We start from the raw sequence: 21129 nt of genomic DNA on the forward strand, positions 1-21129 counted from the left end.
TTTTTGTCTTCCATTGTCCCTCTGCTTCATCATGGAACTAACACAATGGTCCCTTTTAGTGGGGCGCTTGTCTTTTCTAATTTGTGCAGAATATCTTTTATTTTCCTCTGAAATCTCTGGGGATGGGTAGGTAAAGTTGGCTGCTGTTTGTGTGAAAACTAGTGTGTCTGTGAGATTCTGGTGTGAAGGGTCTTCTTAACCCAAATTTAGAAGTAAATGGTTGCTGTTCAGAACACAGGACAGGTGACATTTCTGATTGAAAATGCCCACACGTTAGTCCCTTGTTGGCTCTGGTTATTGCTTTGTTGCTCTGGTCACTTGCCTTGTATGAGGTGAGGAACCTTGACTGTCTTGATGCAAATGACTGAACAGTCACTGAGGACAGCCAGGGCTGAAAGTCTCAGTCACTGTCTCACAAAAGGGGCCCCGGGCTGTGCTCTCTCAGCTGGTTTTAGCAAGGAAGAGTAACTCTTCCCATCCTCCTTGGGTCCCTGCCCTCTAGTAAAACCATTAGGCTGAGTGCTCTGTGTGCTGCTGGACCCGCCTTTTGCCTTCATCCTTAGCTCCTAGTTGGAAGAGGCATCTGTTTGAAAGTGATTCTGTGTGCATGGAAATGCAGTAGAATTCTTGAGCCAATTTCATGTCATCCCTGAGCCCTTCTGTGAGTTTGTGATTGCCAGCATGATACATAGTGGCTCAGTCATTTTTTTTAATTTTCCCATAGGTGATTCATCTGGTGAAAATCACTAGTGAAATGGGTTCTGCCTCACAGGCTAGCATCCGCCTCACATCTCTTAAAAAGACCCTAGCCACTAGGCTCTCACCTCGAGTCTTCCTGCCAGCCATTAGCAAAACTTTCAAGCAGATCCAGAAAACCTGGAAGGTGAGGTCATATTGGTGATTAGTCTTTGGAGAGGGGAGAGCTTTATTGAAGTTATTCTCTTCCTGTGAGATGCACTGAGCTCTAATAATAATAAACCCATGTGTCTCTTCCTGTGTCTGGTAGAATCACATGGGTCCGTACATGAGCATCTTGCAAGAGCACATTGGGGTGATGAAGAAGGACGAGCTCTTGTCTCATCAGTCTCAGCTGACCACCTTCTTCCTGGAGGCCCTGGACTTCCGAGTGCAACACTCCGAGGTGAACTGGGCCTCACTTTCCATGCCCTGGAGTTCTCTTCCTAACTGTGCAAGCGTCAGAGAAGATCTCACTGAGCAGCAGTCATCATACTCCATCTAACCAGCTGTTCCCTTTTTAGGATGATCTGGAGGAAGTTGGGAAGACGGAGAGTTATATCATTGAGTGTCTGGTGGCCATGGTGGTGAAGCTCTCTGAGGTCACATTCAGACCCCTCTTCTTCAAGGTGAGGCTGTCTTCCTGACCCTTCTACTCATATGGTGGGGGCAGAATGAGTAAGTAACCTTACTATTCTCTTATGGTTTTAGCTATTTGATTGGGCCAAGACAGAAGATGCCCCAAAGGACAGGCTGCTGACATTTTACAATCTGGCCAACCACATTGCAGAGAAACTGAAAGGTCTTTTCACTCTGTTTGCTGGCCATTTAGTAAAGCCTTTTGCAGACACCTTGAACCAGGTTAACATCTCCAAAACAGGTTGGTAATTCCTTCAGAATAGTCTGTACCCTTGCTCTGCACATGTTACACAAGCAATTAGTGTGAAAGAACCTGGTGCTCAGAAGACTTAAGGATTCTTGACTTCTCTGCCTAAGGAAGAATGTACCTTATTGGTTATTCTAGCATAATGAAAAATGTTAGAAATTATTTGACTCAGGGGAAGGAATAAAGAGGGTCTTAGTAGTTATGAGGGGTAATTTTACAACATTAAACATGAGCTAGGGGTGTAGCTCACAAGTAGAACGCTTACCTAGCCTGGGTAAGGCCCTGTGTTCTGTCTCCAAATTAGAATGGGCCTGTCATCTACTGCTGTGCCATCAGTTAAAGTAATAAAATGAGCCCACTCAATGAGGACCATCCGTTTATGTTCTACCTTGCTTTTATGATTTTTAGATCATTCAATCTTTTCTGATTGCAATTAATATGAGTTCACCTATAAAACTGAAGATTGTGATTTTTTTTCTTTCATTTTCACTATTCCTCCATTTACAGATGAAGCATTTTTTGACTCTGAACATGACCCTGAGAAGTGCTGCTTGCTGTTGCAGTTTATCTTGAACTGTTTATATAAGATCTTCCTGTATGACACCCAGCATTTTATGAGTAAAGAGAGAACAGAAGCCTTGATGATGCCTTTGGTGGATCAGGTAACTCTCCAGCCTGTCCTTGGCCACCAAGATAGTCTCGTGGTCATCTTTGTAGGTTTCCTGGGTGCTAAATGTTAGCAGCTTGTGAGACTTATTTTCCAAAAGGAAGACATAAGGTCCCATGGTCAATTTATCCATATGAAGGTATGTTAAACATAATTTTAACTGGGCCTTGCTAGGCATGTCCCAGACATGGCTATCCCCACAGAAAGTACTCCTCAAGGTCTTCCAGAGGGAAAGCCTGTTGTTTAGGCTCTGTACCTATTAGAGTTCCAGAAGGTAAGAAAGTAGGCCTAAAGAGAGAATTAGATAGAATAGGACCTACTTTTTGAACCTGATAATGTCATGAAAAATACTTACACACCAGGAATGTTAGTAGACAAGAAAAATGTGATGCTATTCACATCCCTTGCCTCACTCTTTCCAGCTAGAAAACAGGCTTGGAGGAGAAGAGCAGTTCCAGGAGCGAGTGACAAACTACCTGGTACCTTGCATTGCTCAGTTCTCTGTGGCCATGGCAGATGATTCTCTATGGAAGCCTCTGAACTACCAGATTCTGCTAAAGACAAGAGACTCCTCCCCCAAGGTGAGCGTTGTGGGTGACCAGCTCTGAAGCTTTGTGTCTGTTTCTGAATGTCCACCCCTGGTAATGCATGTCACCCCAGTGTACCAATAGGGGGAGCCTGGCCTGTAGTACCAGAGGTCTGATCTGCTGGGTTCTATAGAATTTGAAAGAATTTCTTATTTCTACTGACAGGCTCTTATAAATAACCATCTTCCCACCTACTGGGCATAAAAATTAAAATATTTTCCAAATACTTGTCTCAATAGTAAAAACTCAAATACTGTGCTTCTAAAGTAATTGCTTTTACTTATTCTTTTTGTTTGTTTGTTTGAGAGAGGCAGAGAGAGAGAGAATGGTTGTATCAGGGCCTCTAGCCACTGCAAATGAACTCCAGATGCATAGACCACCTTGTACATCTGGCTTATGTGGGTCCTGGGGAATCCAACCTTAACTACTAAGCCATCTCTCCAGCCCAGTAATTTTTAGTCTGTCCACAGAACATCCCTTTGTGTTTAAGCAATAGATCACATCTTCTTTGTACACATTAATTTTATGGTTTCATTGAGTAAGCAGAAAATACAATGGTGTGTTGAGTCAAAGTAAGCATTCCATCCTGAAATTTTCTGGAGTTTAAGCAATGAACCATCATCTCAAATGAGTCAGTATTAGACCCTCACATGTAAAACAGACCAGACAGACATAATATTATTTATAACACTTATTAGGAAATGAAAACAATGAAGTTATCATAGGTTCTTATATTAATTTCAGCATTAAATTTAGTTTATTTTTATTTGATTGCATAATATCAAGAAAGTCTTGATTGAATATAAGTAGTTGCAAAAATCATCCCAGACCAGAAAAAGGATTGTTTTAATTCAAAGTGATTTCCTAACTATCTCATAACTACTTGCATTCCTCCTCATAGATAAGGATATTGAGAGAGAAATACTGCAACTTTCATTCAGTGTTGAGGTGAGAGTGTTGCCCAGGGGATGTCTTGGCCTTTCACAAGGAAAGTACTATCAGATATTCACAGTATTGGAGTACTGCAGTATTGGGAGACAATTTGAGAAAGACTGATTTATAAGGTTACATGTAACCCCAGTGGAACCCCAACAGCTCAGTAAACTGGTATTCTAACTGTTATTACAAGATGGAAGTTGAATGGGCATGGCAATGTGAGGTTAGAGCTAGTTTTGACAGAGTTCCTACAGTCTGTGTATGCCTTAGATAATAAACATGGCAGAGCAACCAGTGAAGCTTCTTTCTCCTTGTTTGATCCTGGCAGGTGCGGTTTGCAGCCCTGATTACTGTCTTAGCACTAGCTGAAAAGCTAAAGGAGAATTACATTGTCCTGTTACCAGAGTCCATTCCTTTCTTAGCAGAATTGATGGAAGGTAAGTCCCAAACTACTAAGAAGTTATTAGGGCTCAGTGGTGGCAGATCTGGATATTAGGTCCTATCCTGCTTACAGAGCACTGTTGGTGCGTTTAACACTGTGGGTTCTACTGCTCAAACAACTTTACTGCTTATGTACTATTCAGGAACACTCAGTTCTGCATTATACTCCCTTCTTAAGTGAGGTTGGTGAGCAAAGAGACGATATTTTTTCTGTTAGTGACTGGTGTGTATCCTAGCCACAAGCACATGCCCCCTTTTGTCCAAGACCCTTACAAAGGGCTGTGAGAGTTTCTAGCACAACAGTTCACTGTGATGCATGAATTTGAAGGTGTCACACCCCCCCCCCCTTCTTGGGCCTGGGTCTTGTTTGCAGGCCAAGCCCACAACTGTGAGGGGAGTGGAGGCAGAAGGGCAGAGGGTACCATGGGTCTGTGCTTCTTGCACTGACAGAACAGTGGGAATTAGGCTTATGAAACTGGAGCAGAATGGCCCACATTTAATTAACTCTTCATTTTTCAGATGAATGTGAAGAAGTAGAACGTCAGTGCCAAAAGACCATTCAGCAGCTGGAGGTCACTTTGGGGGAGCCACTCCAGAGCTACTTCTGAAATGGGAAGGTCTTGGTGCCTCATACTCTAATGAGAGTTCAGATTTATTTTTCATATTTTTATTTTGAGGGGTGTAGTGCCATGTTATTTTTGGTACATTCACACCAGCAGTTATTTAATGTCTTTACAAAATCCTCATCTGGTCTGGGCTACCACATAAGCCTCTCCTGCTGCTTGTACAGTTGCTAAATATGAATAAACAGTCTTTATACAAACTGCCAGGCATTTGTTTTATCTTCTAAATGAATTACTAAGTGGTAGGCACATTGAATCCAGTACCTAGGGCTGACAACTATGTGACAAAGCACACACCATTCTGCACAGTTTGCCTACTATGTGTGGTATCCTTGTTAGAAATTTGCCTACAGTAGCGATCTGTGTCAAGAAAGTGGCCACCATGCAGCATTCAGAAATGCTATTAAGTAAAGCTGTTTAGGTCTTTTCATTTTGGATAGACTGATAAGTCTGCCTTAAACTATGTATGTCTACAGAGCAAAGTAGTTCTCAAATATCTTTTGATTAGGGACTGTCCTTGTCTCCTTGACCCTTGTGGCGTTGGTGGGAGTAGTGTGCTCACTATGAAGCAGCTCTGGCCAGTGACACACACAAAAAAGGACACAGGAATGCTAATTATGAAGTTCTCTAACCTCCACTACTATGTCATAGTGAAGCCAGAAAATGAAGGCTCAAATAAACCAATCTGCCTTGAATTTTTAAAGCAACTTTTCCATAAAGAATTCACATTCTAGGGATGGAGAAATGGCTTAATAGTTAAAGACCTTGCCTGCTAAGCCAAGGGACCCAGGTTCAGTTCTGTAGTATGCAAGTAAAGCCTGATGCACAAGGTGGCGCCTATGTCTGGAGTTCCTTTGCAGTATCTGGCTTCCTCATAAATAAATAAATAAAATATTTAACAAAAGAATTTACATTCTAATTTAGTATGAAAATTTAGTGCAGAAGTATGACAAACAAAAGGCCATTTTGCAGTTTAGATAAAACTTCCAGAAGTGCGTATTTCCCTTTAAGCAGTGAATATTTTGCTGGGCATGGCGGCACATGCCTTTAATCCCAGCTCTGGAGAGGCAGATGGAGGAAGATCGCTGAGAGTTCAAGGCTACCCTGAGACTATATAGTGAATTCTAGGTCAGCCTGGGTTACAGTGAGACCCTACCTCAGGAAAAAAAAAAAAAAAGTCTCAGTTTAATAACTACCAATAGCACTTAAAATCCCAGCCTGGGGAGAAGGCTCAGTGGCTAAAGGTGGTTGCTTGCATATAATAAGCATGCCAGTCCTGGTTTAATTCCCTATTATCCATGTAAGGCAGATGTACAAAGTGGTATGTGCATCTGGAATTTGTTTGCAGTACGAGGCGGCCCTGGTGTACTCATTCTGTTTTCTATTTCTCTTTCTGCTTATAAATAAGTTGAATTTTTTTTTAAATAAGATTTAAGACTAACTCTATCAAAAACCAGTCCTGAGCAGCTCCATGTAAAACAAAAATAAAAACAGTAAGTCTTAACAAGAACCTGTACTTATCAGCCTCCGTCATTTCAGCCATGCTCTCTAATGTTCCTTATGAAGAAAAAATTATCCTGGAGTTTTCTAGAACCTTCTGGCATGATGTCCCCCAACCACATCTTCTTTAGTTTGGTAAAATAGAGTAATTAACATGGAAAGAAAGACTAACAATTCCTACATTGGGTACTTTAAAAACTAATAATGGCATTATTCTCCATATATGAATATAACCAACCAAAGCTTCTAGGAAAATATTCCAAGGTTCTGGTAGAATTCTGTTTTGTAGTTAAAAAAAAAAAAAAAGTTATCCTAATTAGCTTTTTTTCTATCCCCATGTTTTTGACATCTGTAACAAGATCTGACCTGTAAAGATTCCACTGAGAACTTCTGCCAACTCCCTTCAAATGACAAAAATCACAGAAATGCAACAGTGTGACTTGCTGATACATGTTTGAGTTTAATCACTTGAAGCAGAGAGGTTTTGATCTCCATTGCCAGTGACAATCGGCTCTCATCTTCAGATGCACTGGCTAGTGCTGCTTTGCATGCAAACATCATTTTTATATTATCTCTGCCTGCTTCTCTGGTCTTGTGCATAGATTTTTCTTTGACAGTGTTTGTTTTATGCATTCACTAAGTCTTGTCTAGACATTACTTGGTTACCCTCAGTGTTTTACAAACTGCATTCATCCAGACTCCACACTTGCCACAGATGCACGCAGACTTTGGCTGCGCATTCACCTAAATGAAAGTCTGCTGCTTGCAGCATTACACTTATTTTTGTTATGCTTCAGTTTTTTGGTTTTTTTGCCTTAATAAGACCTAGGAACTATTTTGTAGTCCTTAGTTTTAGGATAGATAGTCCTTTAGTTTTAGGAGATGACAGAATGCTGATAATGGAAAGTGTCTTCTATCCGTTAGTATTATGACTTAATGGCTATTTAACCCTTAATCCCAAGTACCCTTTAATGAGTTAATGCAGTGCTCACAGGAAGACAGTGTACAGTGGGAAACCACAAGCTCCTTAGCTCTAGAGAACAGGGAACACTGGTTCTGGGCACTGCCATGTCTATGCCCCAGCTCAGAGAATATTGGAAACATGCCCTTGGTCCCTACTAGCTACTGCATTATAGGAGGCACTTAATAAGTATTTGTTAAGTGTGAGTTTACAGGAGGAGCTCTAGTGGGCAGAGCCTTGATGACATTAAGCTATGATTGCCCAGACTTGCTCCTTCAAAGAAAGGTAGCCACACTGCACGGCCAAGCCTGAGAACACCTAGTAGGACTTGATCCTCTGTGTGTAACAATATAAACAATGTGGTTACAGTAAGACGCATTTGACATGGCCAGTAGCATGTTAGCTATTCTGTATTTTGGGTTTTGTGGCAGTTGTGGTGGCTACCAGCTCCTTACATCCAGCAAGTGGATATCGCCATCAACCACCAGTGTGTCGACATTGCCCAGTTCTTTAAATCTGTGTTTGTATTCCAGGCTGTGCACGCCATTCACTGCAACCTTGAATTCTCTGACATCACAATAAACTATCATCTGAAAGGAAAGAAAGGAAACATATCATCAAGTGCTGCCTTTCATTTGAAATTTCTTACTTGTTGCACACAGAAGCCATTTGGTGTGCTCTGTGCCTGGAGAAGTTCCCCAGTCTGCTATTGCTACTGCTGGTTTCCCTTCTGACTGACTTCTAAGTCCCCAAGTAGATCATGGTGGCACCTCTTGCCTCAGCCCACTCAGTTCTCATGCCACTTGGAACCTCATACTGTCCTCAGGGTCTACTGACCTTTCTTCCCTTAGCACTCTTACAACCCTGCTCCTGGCTACCAGACTACAGGGAACCACCCCTCTTCACGATACTTGGGAAAAAATGGATAAGGAAAACTGCTAATATCTCTATTCTCACTCACTAAATCTGATTCCATGGGCAGAAGACAACCATGAGCATGGGTCTCGAACACACCAGGCAATTCCTATGAGATTCAGCAACTTAAAGCACTTGCTAGGCAGTGCACAGCTGCTTGATGAACCTGACTTCATTCCAGCTCAGGGCTGAGTCCTCCAGACTAGGCAGTAACTTGCATTCTGGCACATCATCACTATTGCTTGCCCTTCAGAGTACATCCTAGAATACACCAAACTTGAATATTTTGATATGCCACCTGTACACATAACCCTGTTCTCTGTTACCATGCTAAGGCCGCCTGGACCGCTGATTCAACCATGATTCCCACTCACTGAAAAGGCCAGTTTGACAGTCCTGCACTGTGTTCCTTGTCCCAGTAGAGACTTCAGAAGAGTTTAACAAAGAGCTCTAAGGAAAGACATAGGAACACCTGCTTTTCTGGACAATGGCACATCTAGAAGCCATAGATTGTTACTAGAAAATTTTCAGTGCCAGGGATAGGATACCTTCCAATGAGTTGTTGGCCAGAGGGGTCACTGATACCCCCAAAACATTATAAGCCATTGCCAAGGCTCTTGGTTTCCTAGCAGGAATAGATGGTAAGACCTTATTGCTGAGCCCTATGCTTGGGCTGCAAGGTCACTGGGAAATCTCACTAGAACTGTGCTGAAAACCTCTTCCCTGTAGAACAGCTGACAGAAAGCTGGAAAAAGCTATACTTCCTGCAGCTCCCTGGGAAGGACATCATCAGTAGAGCTACTGCAAGCCTAAGTCTGGCCAGTGAGGCCAAATGAGCAAACAGGTACAACAGTGACATGTTTGTTACGGGGGAAACCGACCTCTTAGTTGGACTTGAGGCCTACTACACAGGAGGGAATATATCCCTGATACTGAAAACCTACAACAGGGGTAGTCATTAGCCCTAGGAGTATAACATCTGCTGCTCTCTGGCTAAATGTATATACTATGCTCACCAAACTGTCCAGTAAGCGCTTAATGTTCATACCCATATATTAGTGCTACTCATTTTTGGTTAGAGAAGCTTCTCTTTTCAGATGGCAGTGACCTCTGGGATGACTCAAAAGGCACCACAGTGCTGAGAAGATGTGACAGAGGAGTGCTTAACACTGAAACACCTTGCAAGACTTAGGGTCCATTGCGGAAGGGATGGCAGGAAGAGTATAAGAGCCAAAGGAAGGATAGGACTCCTTACAATGCACTCTTCCAGACATAAAATGGACTGGATATCCATGACCTCACAGCGCCTGGCACTACCTACACAAGACCAGTGTAACAGGATGAAAAGATGACAACATCAAAATAAAAGAAGAACTGATTGAGAAGGGGAGGGGATATGATAGAGAGCAGAGTTGTGAAGGGGAAAGTAAGGGGGGAGGGAATTATCATGGCTTATTGTATATAATTATGGAAGCTGTCAGTAATTAAAATTATAAAGAGAAGAGAATAAAGAGGGCAGCACAGCCTGGCAGTGGACCTACACACCCCAGAGACAACTGAGGCACCAAACCTGAATCTGCAAAGAACAGAGTTGAGGGTGTATTCATGAGAGGGGAGTAGAGTTAGGGTGACTGAATCCCTGAAGGTAAAAAGTGCAGGAAAGTTTATACTTGTTAGTATAAATGCCAGAGCCTCCACGCATGCATCCCCTTGTGCATCTGGCTAACGTGGGTCCTGAAGAACCAAACCAGGGTGCTTTGGGTTTGCAGGCAAATGCCCTAAGTGCTAAGCCATCCCTCCAGCCCTATTTTCTTTCCATGCTTTTATCCCAGGCTTTCCACATGGGATCTCTAGCCATGTGGGTGCTTTACCTTGGCTCTACTTCCCTCAATAAGTATAATAATTTAATAATTATCCTCAGTTTTTTTAAATTCAATTCTTCGGTTAAAATTAGAAAATAACCTAGGGTTTGGGGTTCAAGGACTTTCCTGGACCTTTAGCACCCCATTGCAGTTGGTGAGCCAGCCAGGAGAATCTTGAGAAGTAAAATTATGATTATTATATTATGGGATAAGATGGGAAGCACATCTTCAGGCTGCTTCTCTCCACTTTCTGGAAAACTGGCTTGCTTTCCCTTCTTGATGGAGGCTAAGATAACTATCTCTGGTTAAGCTGAGGGAAATGAGTGGCATTGGCCAGGCAGGCTCAGCTGCCCACAGCAGCATCTCTGCCTGGCCTGCTCCACCCTGCTGGGATCAGACAGCCCTATTGAAATGCATCACCTGATAGCACCAGGTGGGCCCTCTTAAAAGTTGACAACTTTTATAGGGAGATGTGCTGTGTTGAGCTTTTCCAGCCCCAAGGCTCCAGAACATGAGAGATGGTTCTGCTGAGCTTGAGGGGTGGGGGTGGGGGGCTCATGGCCACATGGAGGCTCTGGAACCAAAGACCCCAGGCCTGAATGTCTTCTAGTTTGTTTTTTTGTCTTTTTCCATTACAAGCTACTGTGCCATAAGACTCATGGCTGTCTGTGGGGGATGGGAGGATGAAGCACCAACTCCTGCTCTGGGCTCTGCCCAATTCAATTGGAGATTTGAGACCTCACATCAGGAGGAGCCACCAGCCAGTCTCTGTCTGCCTAAATAAAGGGGAAACTAAAAATGCTCCAGCCAAGCCCTGAGCCTAGGGGCTTGGCTGGGAAGGCTTTTTCAACAGGCCTGAGTCCCAACCACATGCCTCCACCCCCCACCCCTATGGAGCTGAGGCCTATGGCTAGGGGAGGTAACCATGCTGTGCCTCAGAAACACAATGGTTTTGAAAAGACATGTATAGGGCTGGAGAGATGGCTTAGAGGTTAAGTGCTTGTCTGTGAAGCCTAAGGACTCCAGTTCGAGGCTCGATTCCCCAGGACCCACGTTAGCCAGATGTACAAGGGGACGCATGCGTTTGGAGTTCATTTGCAGTGGCTGGAAGTACTTGTGCACCCATTCTCTCTCTCTCTCCCCCTCCCTCTCAAATAAATAAAGATAAAACAAAACAATACGGATGGCGTATAAGCATCTAAAAAAAAATGTTCTACATCCCTAGTCGTCAGGAAAATGCAGATTAAAACTACACTGAGATTCCATCTCACTCCTGTCAGATTGGCCACCATCATGAAAACAAATGATCATAAAGGCTGGCAGGGATGTGGAAAAAGAGGAACCCTTCTACATTGTTGGTGGGAAGGCAATCAGGTTTAGCCATTGTGGAAATCAGTGTTGAGGTTCCTAAAAATTGATCTACCATATGACCCACTTATAGCACTCCTAGGCATATATCCAAAGGAATCATCTCATTTCCTTAGAAGTACATGCTCAACCATGTTTATTGCTGCTCAATTTATAATAGCTGGGTAATGGAACCAGCCTAGATGTCTCTCAACTGATGAGTGGATAATGAAGATATGACACATTTATACAATGGAGTTCTACTCAGCGGTAAAGAAAAATGAAGTTATGAAATTTGTAGGAAAATGGATGGACCTGGAAAGGATTATACTAAGTGAGGTAACCCAGGCCCAGAAAGCTAAGCACCGCATGTTCTCCCTCATATGTGGATCCTAGCTACAGATGATTGGGCTTCTGTGTGAGAAGGAAAAAACTCAGTAGCAGAGGCCAGAAAGTTAAAAAGGAGATATAAAGGGAAGAGAAAGGGAGGGAGGAGGCTACGTAATAGGTTGGTATTGTATATGTAGAAGAATAGATTAACGGGGTGAAAAGGCCCAAAGTGAGGTGAGGGGAAGAGATTGAGTAAAGGAAAGATGGAGGGAAAGCTAATCAAAATCTAAGAGGATGCAAATAAATCATATGGAATCCTCCAGCTGCGGACAAAGGAAAACTCAGGAGCCATAGATTGTTGTTAGAAAATTTTCAGTGCCAGGGATGGGATACCTCCAATGAGTTGTTGGCCAGGGAAGTCCCTGATGCTCCCAAAACATTATAGGCCATTGCCGAGGCCCTTGGTTTCCCACCAGGAATCAATGGTAAGACCCTCTTGCTGAAGACTCCACATACTTGGGCTGCAAGGCCACTGAGAAATCCTGCTGGAACTGAGCTGATAACCTCCCCCATGTAGAACAGCTGACAGAAAGCTGGAAGAAGCCATTCTATATGTAGTTCAATGGGAGAAAGAGATACCACCTGTGTTGATACTCAACAGTGGACACTGCAAGCCTTATAATTGGCTAGCCAGGCCAAATGAGCCAATGGGTGCAATAGTGGCACGTCTGTCATGGTGGAAACCAACTGCCCTCCGATTGGACTGGAGGCCTGCACTATGTGGGGGAATACATCCCTGATACTGAAAACTTTAAACAGGGGTAGTCATGAGCCCTAGGGGTGTAACATCTGTTGATGTCTGGATAAGTGTATATACTATGCTTATCAAACTGCCCAGTAAGCACTTCTCTTAATATTTATACCCTTATATTAACGCTACTTGCACTTTGGGTAGAGAATCTTCTCTTTTCAGATGGCAGTGACCTTGGGATGACTCAGAAGGTATCATAGTGCTGGAAAGAAGTGACTGGAGTACTGAGTAACATCTCGATCAACCTTCCAAGGCTCAGGGTCTCATGTGGAAGAGGTGGTGGAAAGAATGTAAGAGCCAAAGTAAGGGTAGGACTCCTTATAATGTGCTCTTCCAGACACAAAATGGCCTGCGTATCTTTGACCTCACCGTGCCTGACATTACCTACACAAGACCATCATAAGAATTAAAGATCATGACATCAAAATAAAAGAGAGACTGATTGAGATAGGGAGGGGATATGATGGGAGAATGGAATTTCAAAGGGGAAAGTTGGGGGGGAGGGAGGTTATTACCATGGGATATTTTTTATAATCATAGGAAATATTAATAAAAATTGAGAAAAAAAAGATAAAACAAAAAAAAATTTTTAAATAAATAATAGATAGATATGGTGGTGCTTGCTATTAGGATTTTCTGCTAAATTGCTCTATGAAAAATATATCTTTTTAAAAATATTATTTATTTATTTGCGAGAAAGAGAATGGGGGCACCAGGGCCTCTAGTCACTGCAAACAAATTCCAGACACATGCACCACCTTGTGCATCTCGCTCACGGGGGTCCTGGGGAATCAAACAGAGGTCCTTTGGCTTTGCAGGCAAGCACCTTAACTGCTAAGCCATCTCTCCAGCCCGACAAATATACTTTCATATAACTTGTAAATCATTTATTCATGCAGGCATTATAAACAAATAAAAGCTAGGCCTGATGGCACAGGTCTATTATCCTGGCTACTTGGGAAGCTGAGACAGGAGGATCACCAATGATAGCCTGACTGCATAGTGTTAAACCACATGACTTTTAAATTACTTGGTAAAAATATGTACATAATTTTAATTTAAACTGTGCATGATATTTTTCTTTTGTTTGGGCTTTAAACAAATAAGGTATTATTTATAGACAGCTTTTGGTTTCTTCATTGATCCAAATAGTCCAACAATTCTTTTCTAAAGTTGTTGTTGGCATTTGATTTACTTCAAATTTTTTTTTGGGGGGTGTTGTCTTTAAAAGTCAGATTTAACTAAAGCCTATGGTGAACTGAACTTTTATATAAATAAAGCCATAATTTGTTACATGATCTCATAAGTATAATTACTGAGTTTATGTTCTAGGTCAACCTTAACTTACATAGAGGATTATTGAAAACAGCAAAATTCTCTCTGAGGTGGGGGCTCATAATTTATCAGGTATTTTACAAGTTTGTACTATTCTGTTACTTGAAAGGAGGAGGCACCTGGCCTGAGTTCCAGGCCAGCCTGCCTCAAGACAAAAACAAAAAATTGCCTTATTTACTTTTTATAAAAACACTTCCAAGTGTGTTAGCGGTACTGATAAAGATTATCCCCAAGTGGTTGTCATGTTTTGCTTGTCCTGATAGACTTATAACTTAAGTGTATTTCATGGAGTTTATTAATAAGAGATATTTCAAATCAATGGGTTACATAAAATCTATAGGTATATATACTGATATTATAAAAAAGTCTGGTTGTTAGATAGAGATTTTTGGTGACGTAAGTACTAAAAAAATGTAAGTTTTTCTGCTAAGGCTGTTTCTCTACAAATTTCCCACAGTAAGATGGTTAACTCTTTGAAACTAGATTACTTGCTTCTTTGTCAGTGGATATAAGATTAATCAATTTGGTACAGTTTCTCTATCACACCCTCCAAGGCTCAGGGTCCATTGCAGAAGAAGTGGCAGAAAGAATGTAAGAGCCAAAGGAAGGGTAGGACTCCTTACAACATGCTCCTCCAGAAACAAAATAGCCTGGCTATCCATGACCTCACAGTAACTGACATTATCTACACATCATCATCATAATAGGAGGAAAAGATCATGACATCAAAATAAGAGAGACGGGTTGAGAGGGGGAAGGGATATGATGGAGAGTGTAGTTTCAAAGGGGAAATTGGAGGGAGGGAGGAAATTACCATGGGATATTATTTACAATTATGGAAGATGTCAATAAAAAAATAAAATAAAAAATTTCTGAGCTGGAGAGACAGCTTAGCAGCTAAGGTAAGGTGCTTGCCTGCAAAGTTTGAGGACCCAGGTTTGATTCCCTAGGACCCACATAAGCCAGATGCACAAGGTGGTGCATGTGTCTGGAGTTTGTTTGCAGTGGCTGGAGGCCCTGGAGTGCCCATTCTTTCTACCTGCCTTTCTTCTCCCTATCTCTCTCTGCTTGCAAGTAAATAAATAAAATTGTCTATGGTACATAAAATCAATTGTTATCAAGATTAAGCTAAAAACATTAGTTGTCAAATAATGTTTTCTCTTTCAAAACCGATTTGTCAAGGGTTATATTAGAGCTTAGCTGTTTTGGCTCAACAATGACCAGATTCTGCTGCATTATATATAAAGTTACTGTCTAATTTCTGACATCTCAAGTCCAGTACTTATAACAAAATTAACTCTTAAGACATTCCCTACTTTAGGATACAACCTCATGTTCAAACAATGGTCCTCATCTGAAAAAAAAAAAAAAATTTAAGCTCAGTGGTTCTGTTTCCAGAGTTCCCTGGTGTGGTGGTTTGATTCAGGTGTCCCCCATAAACTTAAGTGTTCTGAATGCCAGGTTCCCACCTGATGGAGATTTGGGAATTAACACCTCCTGAAGGCAGCATACTATTGGGGGTGGGCTTGTGAGTGTCAGAGCCAGTGTCCCCTTGCCGGTGTGTTGCACACAATCTCCTCTTGCTATTGTCCACCTTATGTTGGCAAGGCGGTGATGTCCACCCCCGCTCATGTCATCATTTTCCCTGCCATTGTGGGGCTTCTCAAGTCTGTAAGCCAAAATAAACCTTTTTTTCCACAAGCTTCTCTTGGTTGGGTGATTTTTGCCAACACTGTGAACCTGACTGCAACACCTGGACACCTGGGTAACTGGTACCCACAAGACATCTGGACTAATCAAAGATGTTTTCAAATACAGGTGCTAAGACATTATACTGTCTTACTTGTCCTTTTCTGACAACTTCTAGGTTAAATTAATTGGTTTATATTTGTATTGTTTTCAAGACTGGTAATAGGTTCTACCTCTATGTATAACTATATTTAAAAGACAAGATGTGCATACTTTCTATGCCTCAAATATGACAACCAAATTTTAAAAGGTAGGACAAAATGACTTCAAGTTCTCATACCATTCTTTTTTTTTTTTCATAATCATACCATTCTTTAACTAAATCTACTTCAGTAACCAAATGTGCTCTATATGTACATATATCCAGGTTGGTGTAATTTTTTTTTCTAAATATATTAATAACCTATGTAAAAGCCAAAGCCAATTAAAATCATCAAAACTAAAAAGGCCAATATTTTGGCCTATGCTCCCAGGCCATCCATGAGGCTACTGAAAATGATGGGACACTTCTACACTGGCCCTGGTAAGTCACCTGACTTCCTGACCAGAAAGGATACAAAATCAACAAAACAAAAAATTGGTGTACAATCTAAGCCAAAAGAGCCAAAGTTAAAAAAAAAAAAAAAAAAAAACACAATCAGTTCTCCTGACTTCCCCCCAACACCAAAAAAAAAAAAGAAGAGCAGCCCTACTTGGCCACCATGGCCCTGACTCATCCTAAGAAACAAAAAAATACCAGAACCAAACTATAGGGCTATTCCTGGGTCCCTAAAGTCTCCTTTGGAGAGCCATTAGTGACCTCCAAAATTAATCTTTGATTAAATTCTGGCTATCTACCTGGTCTTAAACACTAAAAAAAATATGTAACCAAAAATAAAGGGATACCTCAAATATATAAATATATAAATGGCCTATCAAGTAATACAACAAAATGCTCCAAGAAAAAAATAAACAAGATCTTAAGATATGTTGTCCCCATCTCTAATAATTCTAATGCTATAATTAAAAAAAAACATAAAAACATAAAGAGTTTTCAAATCTAAAATACATAGAGATGACTTTAACCAATAGCCACTTAATTCAAAAGACTTCTTTATACTAAAAACAGTGGTAAAACTCTTCTAACTGTGCCAAAACATCCTTAAATAAGTCAGTCATAAGACTAAAAATATATTTGCACTGCCTTTAGTGACAACCAGTGACTCTTTGATACCACTCTTTGGCCCTGGCTACCCCCCAAGACAAAAAAGATACACTCTAAAAAACAATTATACAAAATATATTATCAAAGTTATGTTCCTGATAACTGTACTAATATGTATTTTATAAGCCATACAAAAAAGATTCAGGCCATGTCAGACACTACTATACCATTCAATAAACAATTATTTAAAAGAATCTCAACCACCTCATGGTCAGATGATCCCAAGACAATCCAACTCCATCTACCTCAGTTCCCTCAGATCCTCTCAAGGCCTACAGGTCCACAAAAAGGACAATCCTAAAGGCAACCAGTTTACTGTATGCACACTTCTTACTCCTTGCTTTTATTCTTTATCCCCTACATTCTCATCCAAGACTATCTTTTTAAAAATGTTTTTATTTATTTATTTGGCAGAGAAAAGGCAGGGGGAAGAGAGAGAATTGGCATGCCAGGGCCTCCAGCCACTGCAAATGAACTCCAGATGTATACACCCCCTTGTGCATCTGGCAAACGTGGGTCCTGGGGAATTGAACCTGGGTCCTTTGGCTTTGCAGACAAATGCCTTAACTGCTAAGCCATCCCTCTAGCCCCCCACCCTTTTTTTTTTGCTTTTTCAAGGCAGGGTTTCACTCTAGCCCAAGGTGACCTGGAATTTACTATGGAGTCTCCAGGGGGGCCTCATGGCAATCCTCCTACCTCTGACTCCCAAGTGCTGAGATTAAAGGTGTGCACCACGACACCTGGCTAAGACTATCTTCCTACACTCCACCAATACACTTTCAGGGTTCCTTTAGAGTAGTTCCCTCTCTGGGAGAGACCTTAACTGCCACAACTTCGTGCCCCATTCAACAAAACAGTAATTAATAATCTAACATCATTGTCTCTTGTCCTCTAACAACAGTTAGAATATCTTCACTAGAGAGAGAATGAGAGGGTGAGAGGGGACTAGAATTAGAGTGACTGGACCCCTGAAGGTGAAAACACAGGAAAGTTTGCACTTACTAGAAATCAAAGACAATCTGACTTCTTATCTTTTACCTACTTCCCCGACCTATTTTTCCACAAAGTCAGGACTCCCGGGAGGGAGGTCTTTCATAGGATTTAAACATTGTGGGTTGGTCGAGTTCAGCCCCTGGAACTTGGTGCCATAGCTAATCTTTTCATGAGACCAGCCCTATCCCTAACCAACCAGCTGGCCCTCTGGTTCATCTGAGCTGGAAGACAGCCCACCACCCTAAAGTTATAAACACCTTTGCAAGGGGAGGGCAGGCTCTCTGATCACTTGGGAACTTCTAGCTGTGGGTGAGTTTTTCCCTCAGCTGGGAGGGCCCCTTAGCCCTTATGGGTTCTTAATTCCCTCCAGCTCCCCATATGACAGGGGCTCCTTGAAGTTTCTTTCCTCTTTTCACACTTTTTCCCCATGCCCTCCAGGTGGGATCTCTAGCCACATGGGTGCCTCTCCCTGGCTCTCCTTCCCTCAATAAATATAATAATTTAACAATTATCCTCCTCAGTTTTTTTTTTATTCAATTCTTTGATTAATATTAGAACCAAACCTAGGGTTTGGGGTTTGAGGACTTTCCTGGACCTTTAGCACCTCATTACATTCTGACCGTAGTAATGGAAATGACTGCCACAGGAAATCAGGACAAGGTCAATCAGCAGATAACCAACAACCCAAATGAAAGTTCTAGAACTACACTGAGAATTGGGAAAACAGTAGAGATTGTATCTCCCCCAAGAATGGTGGAATCCAAGGTTCAATTAGGTGAAAGGGATCTTAGGTGATACAAATTTAAACAAAAATCTCAAAACATAAAATAGCTTGTTATATATAGCTCAGAAAGGAAAAGGTGCTGGGTCCAGGACAAAAAGCCAACTGCAATTTACCTGTGCTGGATCAGATAAACAGAGAAAGAAGAAATGAATGGGAAAGAAAGGGCATATGACTCGTGAACACTGCTGCCAAGGTAAAAGGAGGGCATAAGGTGCAGAAGACCCCAGCCTAGCAGAGAAGCATGCAATTGCAGAGTTCTTCCCAGCCACCTGATTTTCAAAGCAGCTAGGAAAACCATGGATTTGCTGACTCTATGTTGTCATTGTGTTGGAAGTGATCCTTCAGAACTAGAAGTAGCAGCACACCATATGGCCCAGCCTAGAAACTCTAGTATGACTGGATGCACTGCTTAACAATGTAAACCGTGTGGTGACAGTGAGGTGCAGGTGAAGTTATAATATAGTACTAAATGAGATTTTTTCTTTTTTTTTTAATTTTATTTATTTGAGGGAGAGAGAAAAAGGTGGATAGAGAATGGGCATGCCAGAGCCTCTAGCCACTGCAAATGAACTCCAGACACATATGCCATCTTGTGCATCTGACTTTACATGGGTACTGGGGAACTGAACCTGGGTCCTTAGACTACACAGACAAGTACCTTAACTGCAATCCATCTCTCCAGTCTAGGATTTTCTTTAAAAGACAGCTGGGAATACATTTCAGTGGCAGAGCACTTGCCTATCCTGTGAGAGGGGCCCTGGGTTTTATCCTCAGCATGACAAGAAATTTAAAGTTTTTAAATCAAATATATAAATCTGAAGCAAGGACTTCTGGCCAAGATGGCGACCACCTAGCTGCGCTGCAAATCTGCAAATCCTGGGGAAAGAAAGATAGATGCAAATCCTAAGGAGAGAGCCACCCCATCATACCTCAAAAGGGCCCTAGCTGAAACTAAGGAAAACTGGCAAAACAAGCAAGGGTGCTGTTTTCCTGATGAACCAGATACCAGCACAAGGGGGAAGGAGACCAACACAGAGAAAAATCAACTCCTACCAAATCAGAGAGCCAGAGCCTCAGAGGCCCCCAACACCTCAGCACTGAAGAAGACTAAAAATGAACCCAACATGGCTCAGGGAAATTTTGCGGAAGAGGATGTCAGAAAGAATGTCAGAGCCACATGTTGGGTCATGATATGCAGAGACATTTATCACATCAATAACGGTGGGCTAACGCCACAATGCATGACCCATATACCTCAACAAGGAGGGGCCGATGGGAAGGGGGTAGGCCACGGATGAGCCTAATAATGGTACCAAACTGCCTGTATTTGCTGAATACAAAACTAATAAAAAAAGAAAATAGAAGCAAAGCCTATTTAAATAGAAAGGAATGGCATAATGGAAAGATTAAAGATAATGAAAGCATATTGGCAGGTGAGAGGCTGAGACAACTGGAAAGAGTTCACCACTAGGAGAGACTGACAGCAGTGACAGCTAGCAGGGGAAGCAGTGACCACAAGTCCTGCAAGAGTGAGTATATGCAGTATACCCACTGTCTGTCCTCACAGCTGGCTGGCATTGTAAGTCCATGTGAGGAAAAAAGTATATGGGGGCTGGAGAGATGGCTTAGCAGTTAAGTGCTTGCCTGTGAAGCCTAATGACCTTCTGGTTCTTCCATTTATGCTGTCAGCTTATGTTCTAAATTGGTGCATTCAAATTAAAATCCCAAAGTAAAAAAACAAACAACAAAAACAAAAAAACACTGTCCCTACACAATTATTGAACGATTTAGGTGGAGCACTTATTCTATTCTGCTTCCAGGATTCCTTTATCTGTCTCATTTGCAAAAAGCATAATCTTACCTCAAAGTACATCCCAGGACTAAAGGGGAAACAGGTAATATTTCTCTCTTCTTCTCCCCAAGCATCATGAAGAAAAGAATTTCTTACAAATGCTTTAATATTCAGGCGTGGGTTCAAATGTAGAGCAATATCTTTTGATTTTCCTGCCACTAAATCAACATTAAAGCTTAAGAGAGAGAGAAAAAAACTAATTAACCAAGGAGAGAATAGTGTAATTGTAACACTCCAAGACTTGAACTATACAAGACCAACTATAGGAAACATGTGCATGGACATAGAAATGCAGTGGAAGTGAGACTTAACTCTACATTTGCATTCCATGATTGGATGTTTGTAAAATTACAACACAAACGGCTAGGCTCAAGGGGTTGGAGGTGGCTTAGTGGTTAAATGCTTGCCTGTAAAGCCCAAGGACCTGGGCTTGATTCCCCAGTACCCACATACGCCAGATGCACAAGGTGGCACATGCATCTGGAGTTTGTTTGCAGTGGCTGGAGGCCCTGATGCACCCATTCTCTCTCTCTGCCTCTGTCTCTCTCAAATAAAAATAAATAAACAAAACAAACAAAAAAAGGCTAGGTTCAGTGTTGAGGCTGAGGTGA

At 41.7% G+C, this 21129-nt stretch overlaps 2 protein-coding genes across 5 annotated transcripts in view; one reads left to right on the top strand and one right to left on the bottom strand.

Annotated features, from left to right (window-relative positions):
* Heatr1 (HEAT repeat containing 1) overlaps nucleotides 1-5076 on the top strand; it is a 65586-nt gene extending 60510 nt beyond the window's left edge. Inside the window, exons 38-45 of the mRNA XM_045151608.1 lie at nucleotides 725-883; nucleotides 1007-1141; nucleotides 1260-1364; nucleotides 1447-1615; nucleotides 2129-2283; nucleotides 2711-2869; nucleotides 4140-4248; nucleotides 4772-5076. Coding sequence (XP_045007543.1) covers nucleotides 725-883; nucleotides 1007-1141; nucleotides 1260-1364; nucleotides 1447-1615; nucleotides 2129-2283; nucleotides 2711-2869; nucleotides 4140-4248; nucleotides 4772-4860 — 1080 coding nt within the window. The 3' untranslated portion in view covers nucleotides 4861-5076. The remainder of the gene's footprint in view (nucleotides 1-724; nucleotides 884-1006; nucleotides 1142-1259; nucleotides 1365-1446; nucleotides 1616-2128; nucleotides 2284-2710; nucleotides 2870-4139; nucleotides 4249-4771) is intronic.
* Nucleotides 5077-6811: 1735 nt separating this feature from the next.
* The window catches only part of Lgals8 (galectin 8), a 30131-nt gene continuing 15813 nt past the window's right edge, over nucleotides 6812-21129 (bottom strand). For all 4 annotated transcript variants that reach the window (XM_004662189.2, XM_045151610.1, XM_045151612.1 and 1 more), the window contains 2 exons: nucleotides 20528-20693; nucleotides 6812-7926 (listed from right to left, as the gene is read on the bottom strand). In XM_004662189.2, the coding sequence (XP_004662246.1) occupies nucleotides 7777-7926; nucleotides 20528-20693 (316 nt within the window). In that variant the 3' untranslated portion in view covers nucleotides 6812-7776. The remainder of the gene's footprint in view (nucleotides 7927-20527; nucleotides 20694-21129) is intronic.

The sequence above is a fragment of the Jaculus jaculus genome, chromosome 6 (genome assembly GCF_020740685.1).
Source record: "Jaculus jaculus isolate mJacJac1 chromosome 6, mJacJac1.mat.Y.cur, whole genome shotgun sequence".
NCBI classification, from domain to species: domain Eukaryota; kingdom Metazoa; phylum Chordata; class Mammalia; order Rodentia; family Dipodidae; genus Jaculus; species Jaculus jaculus.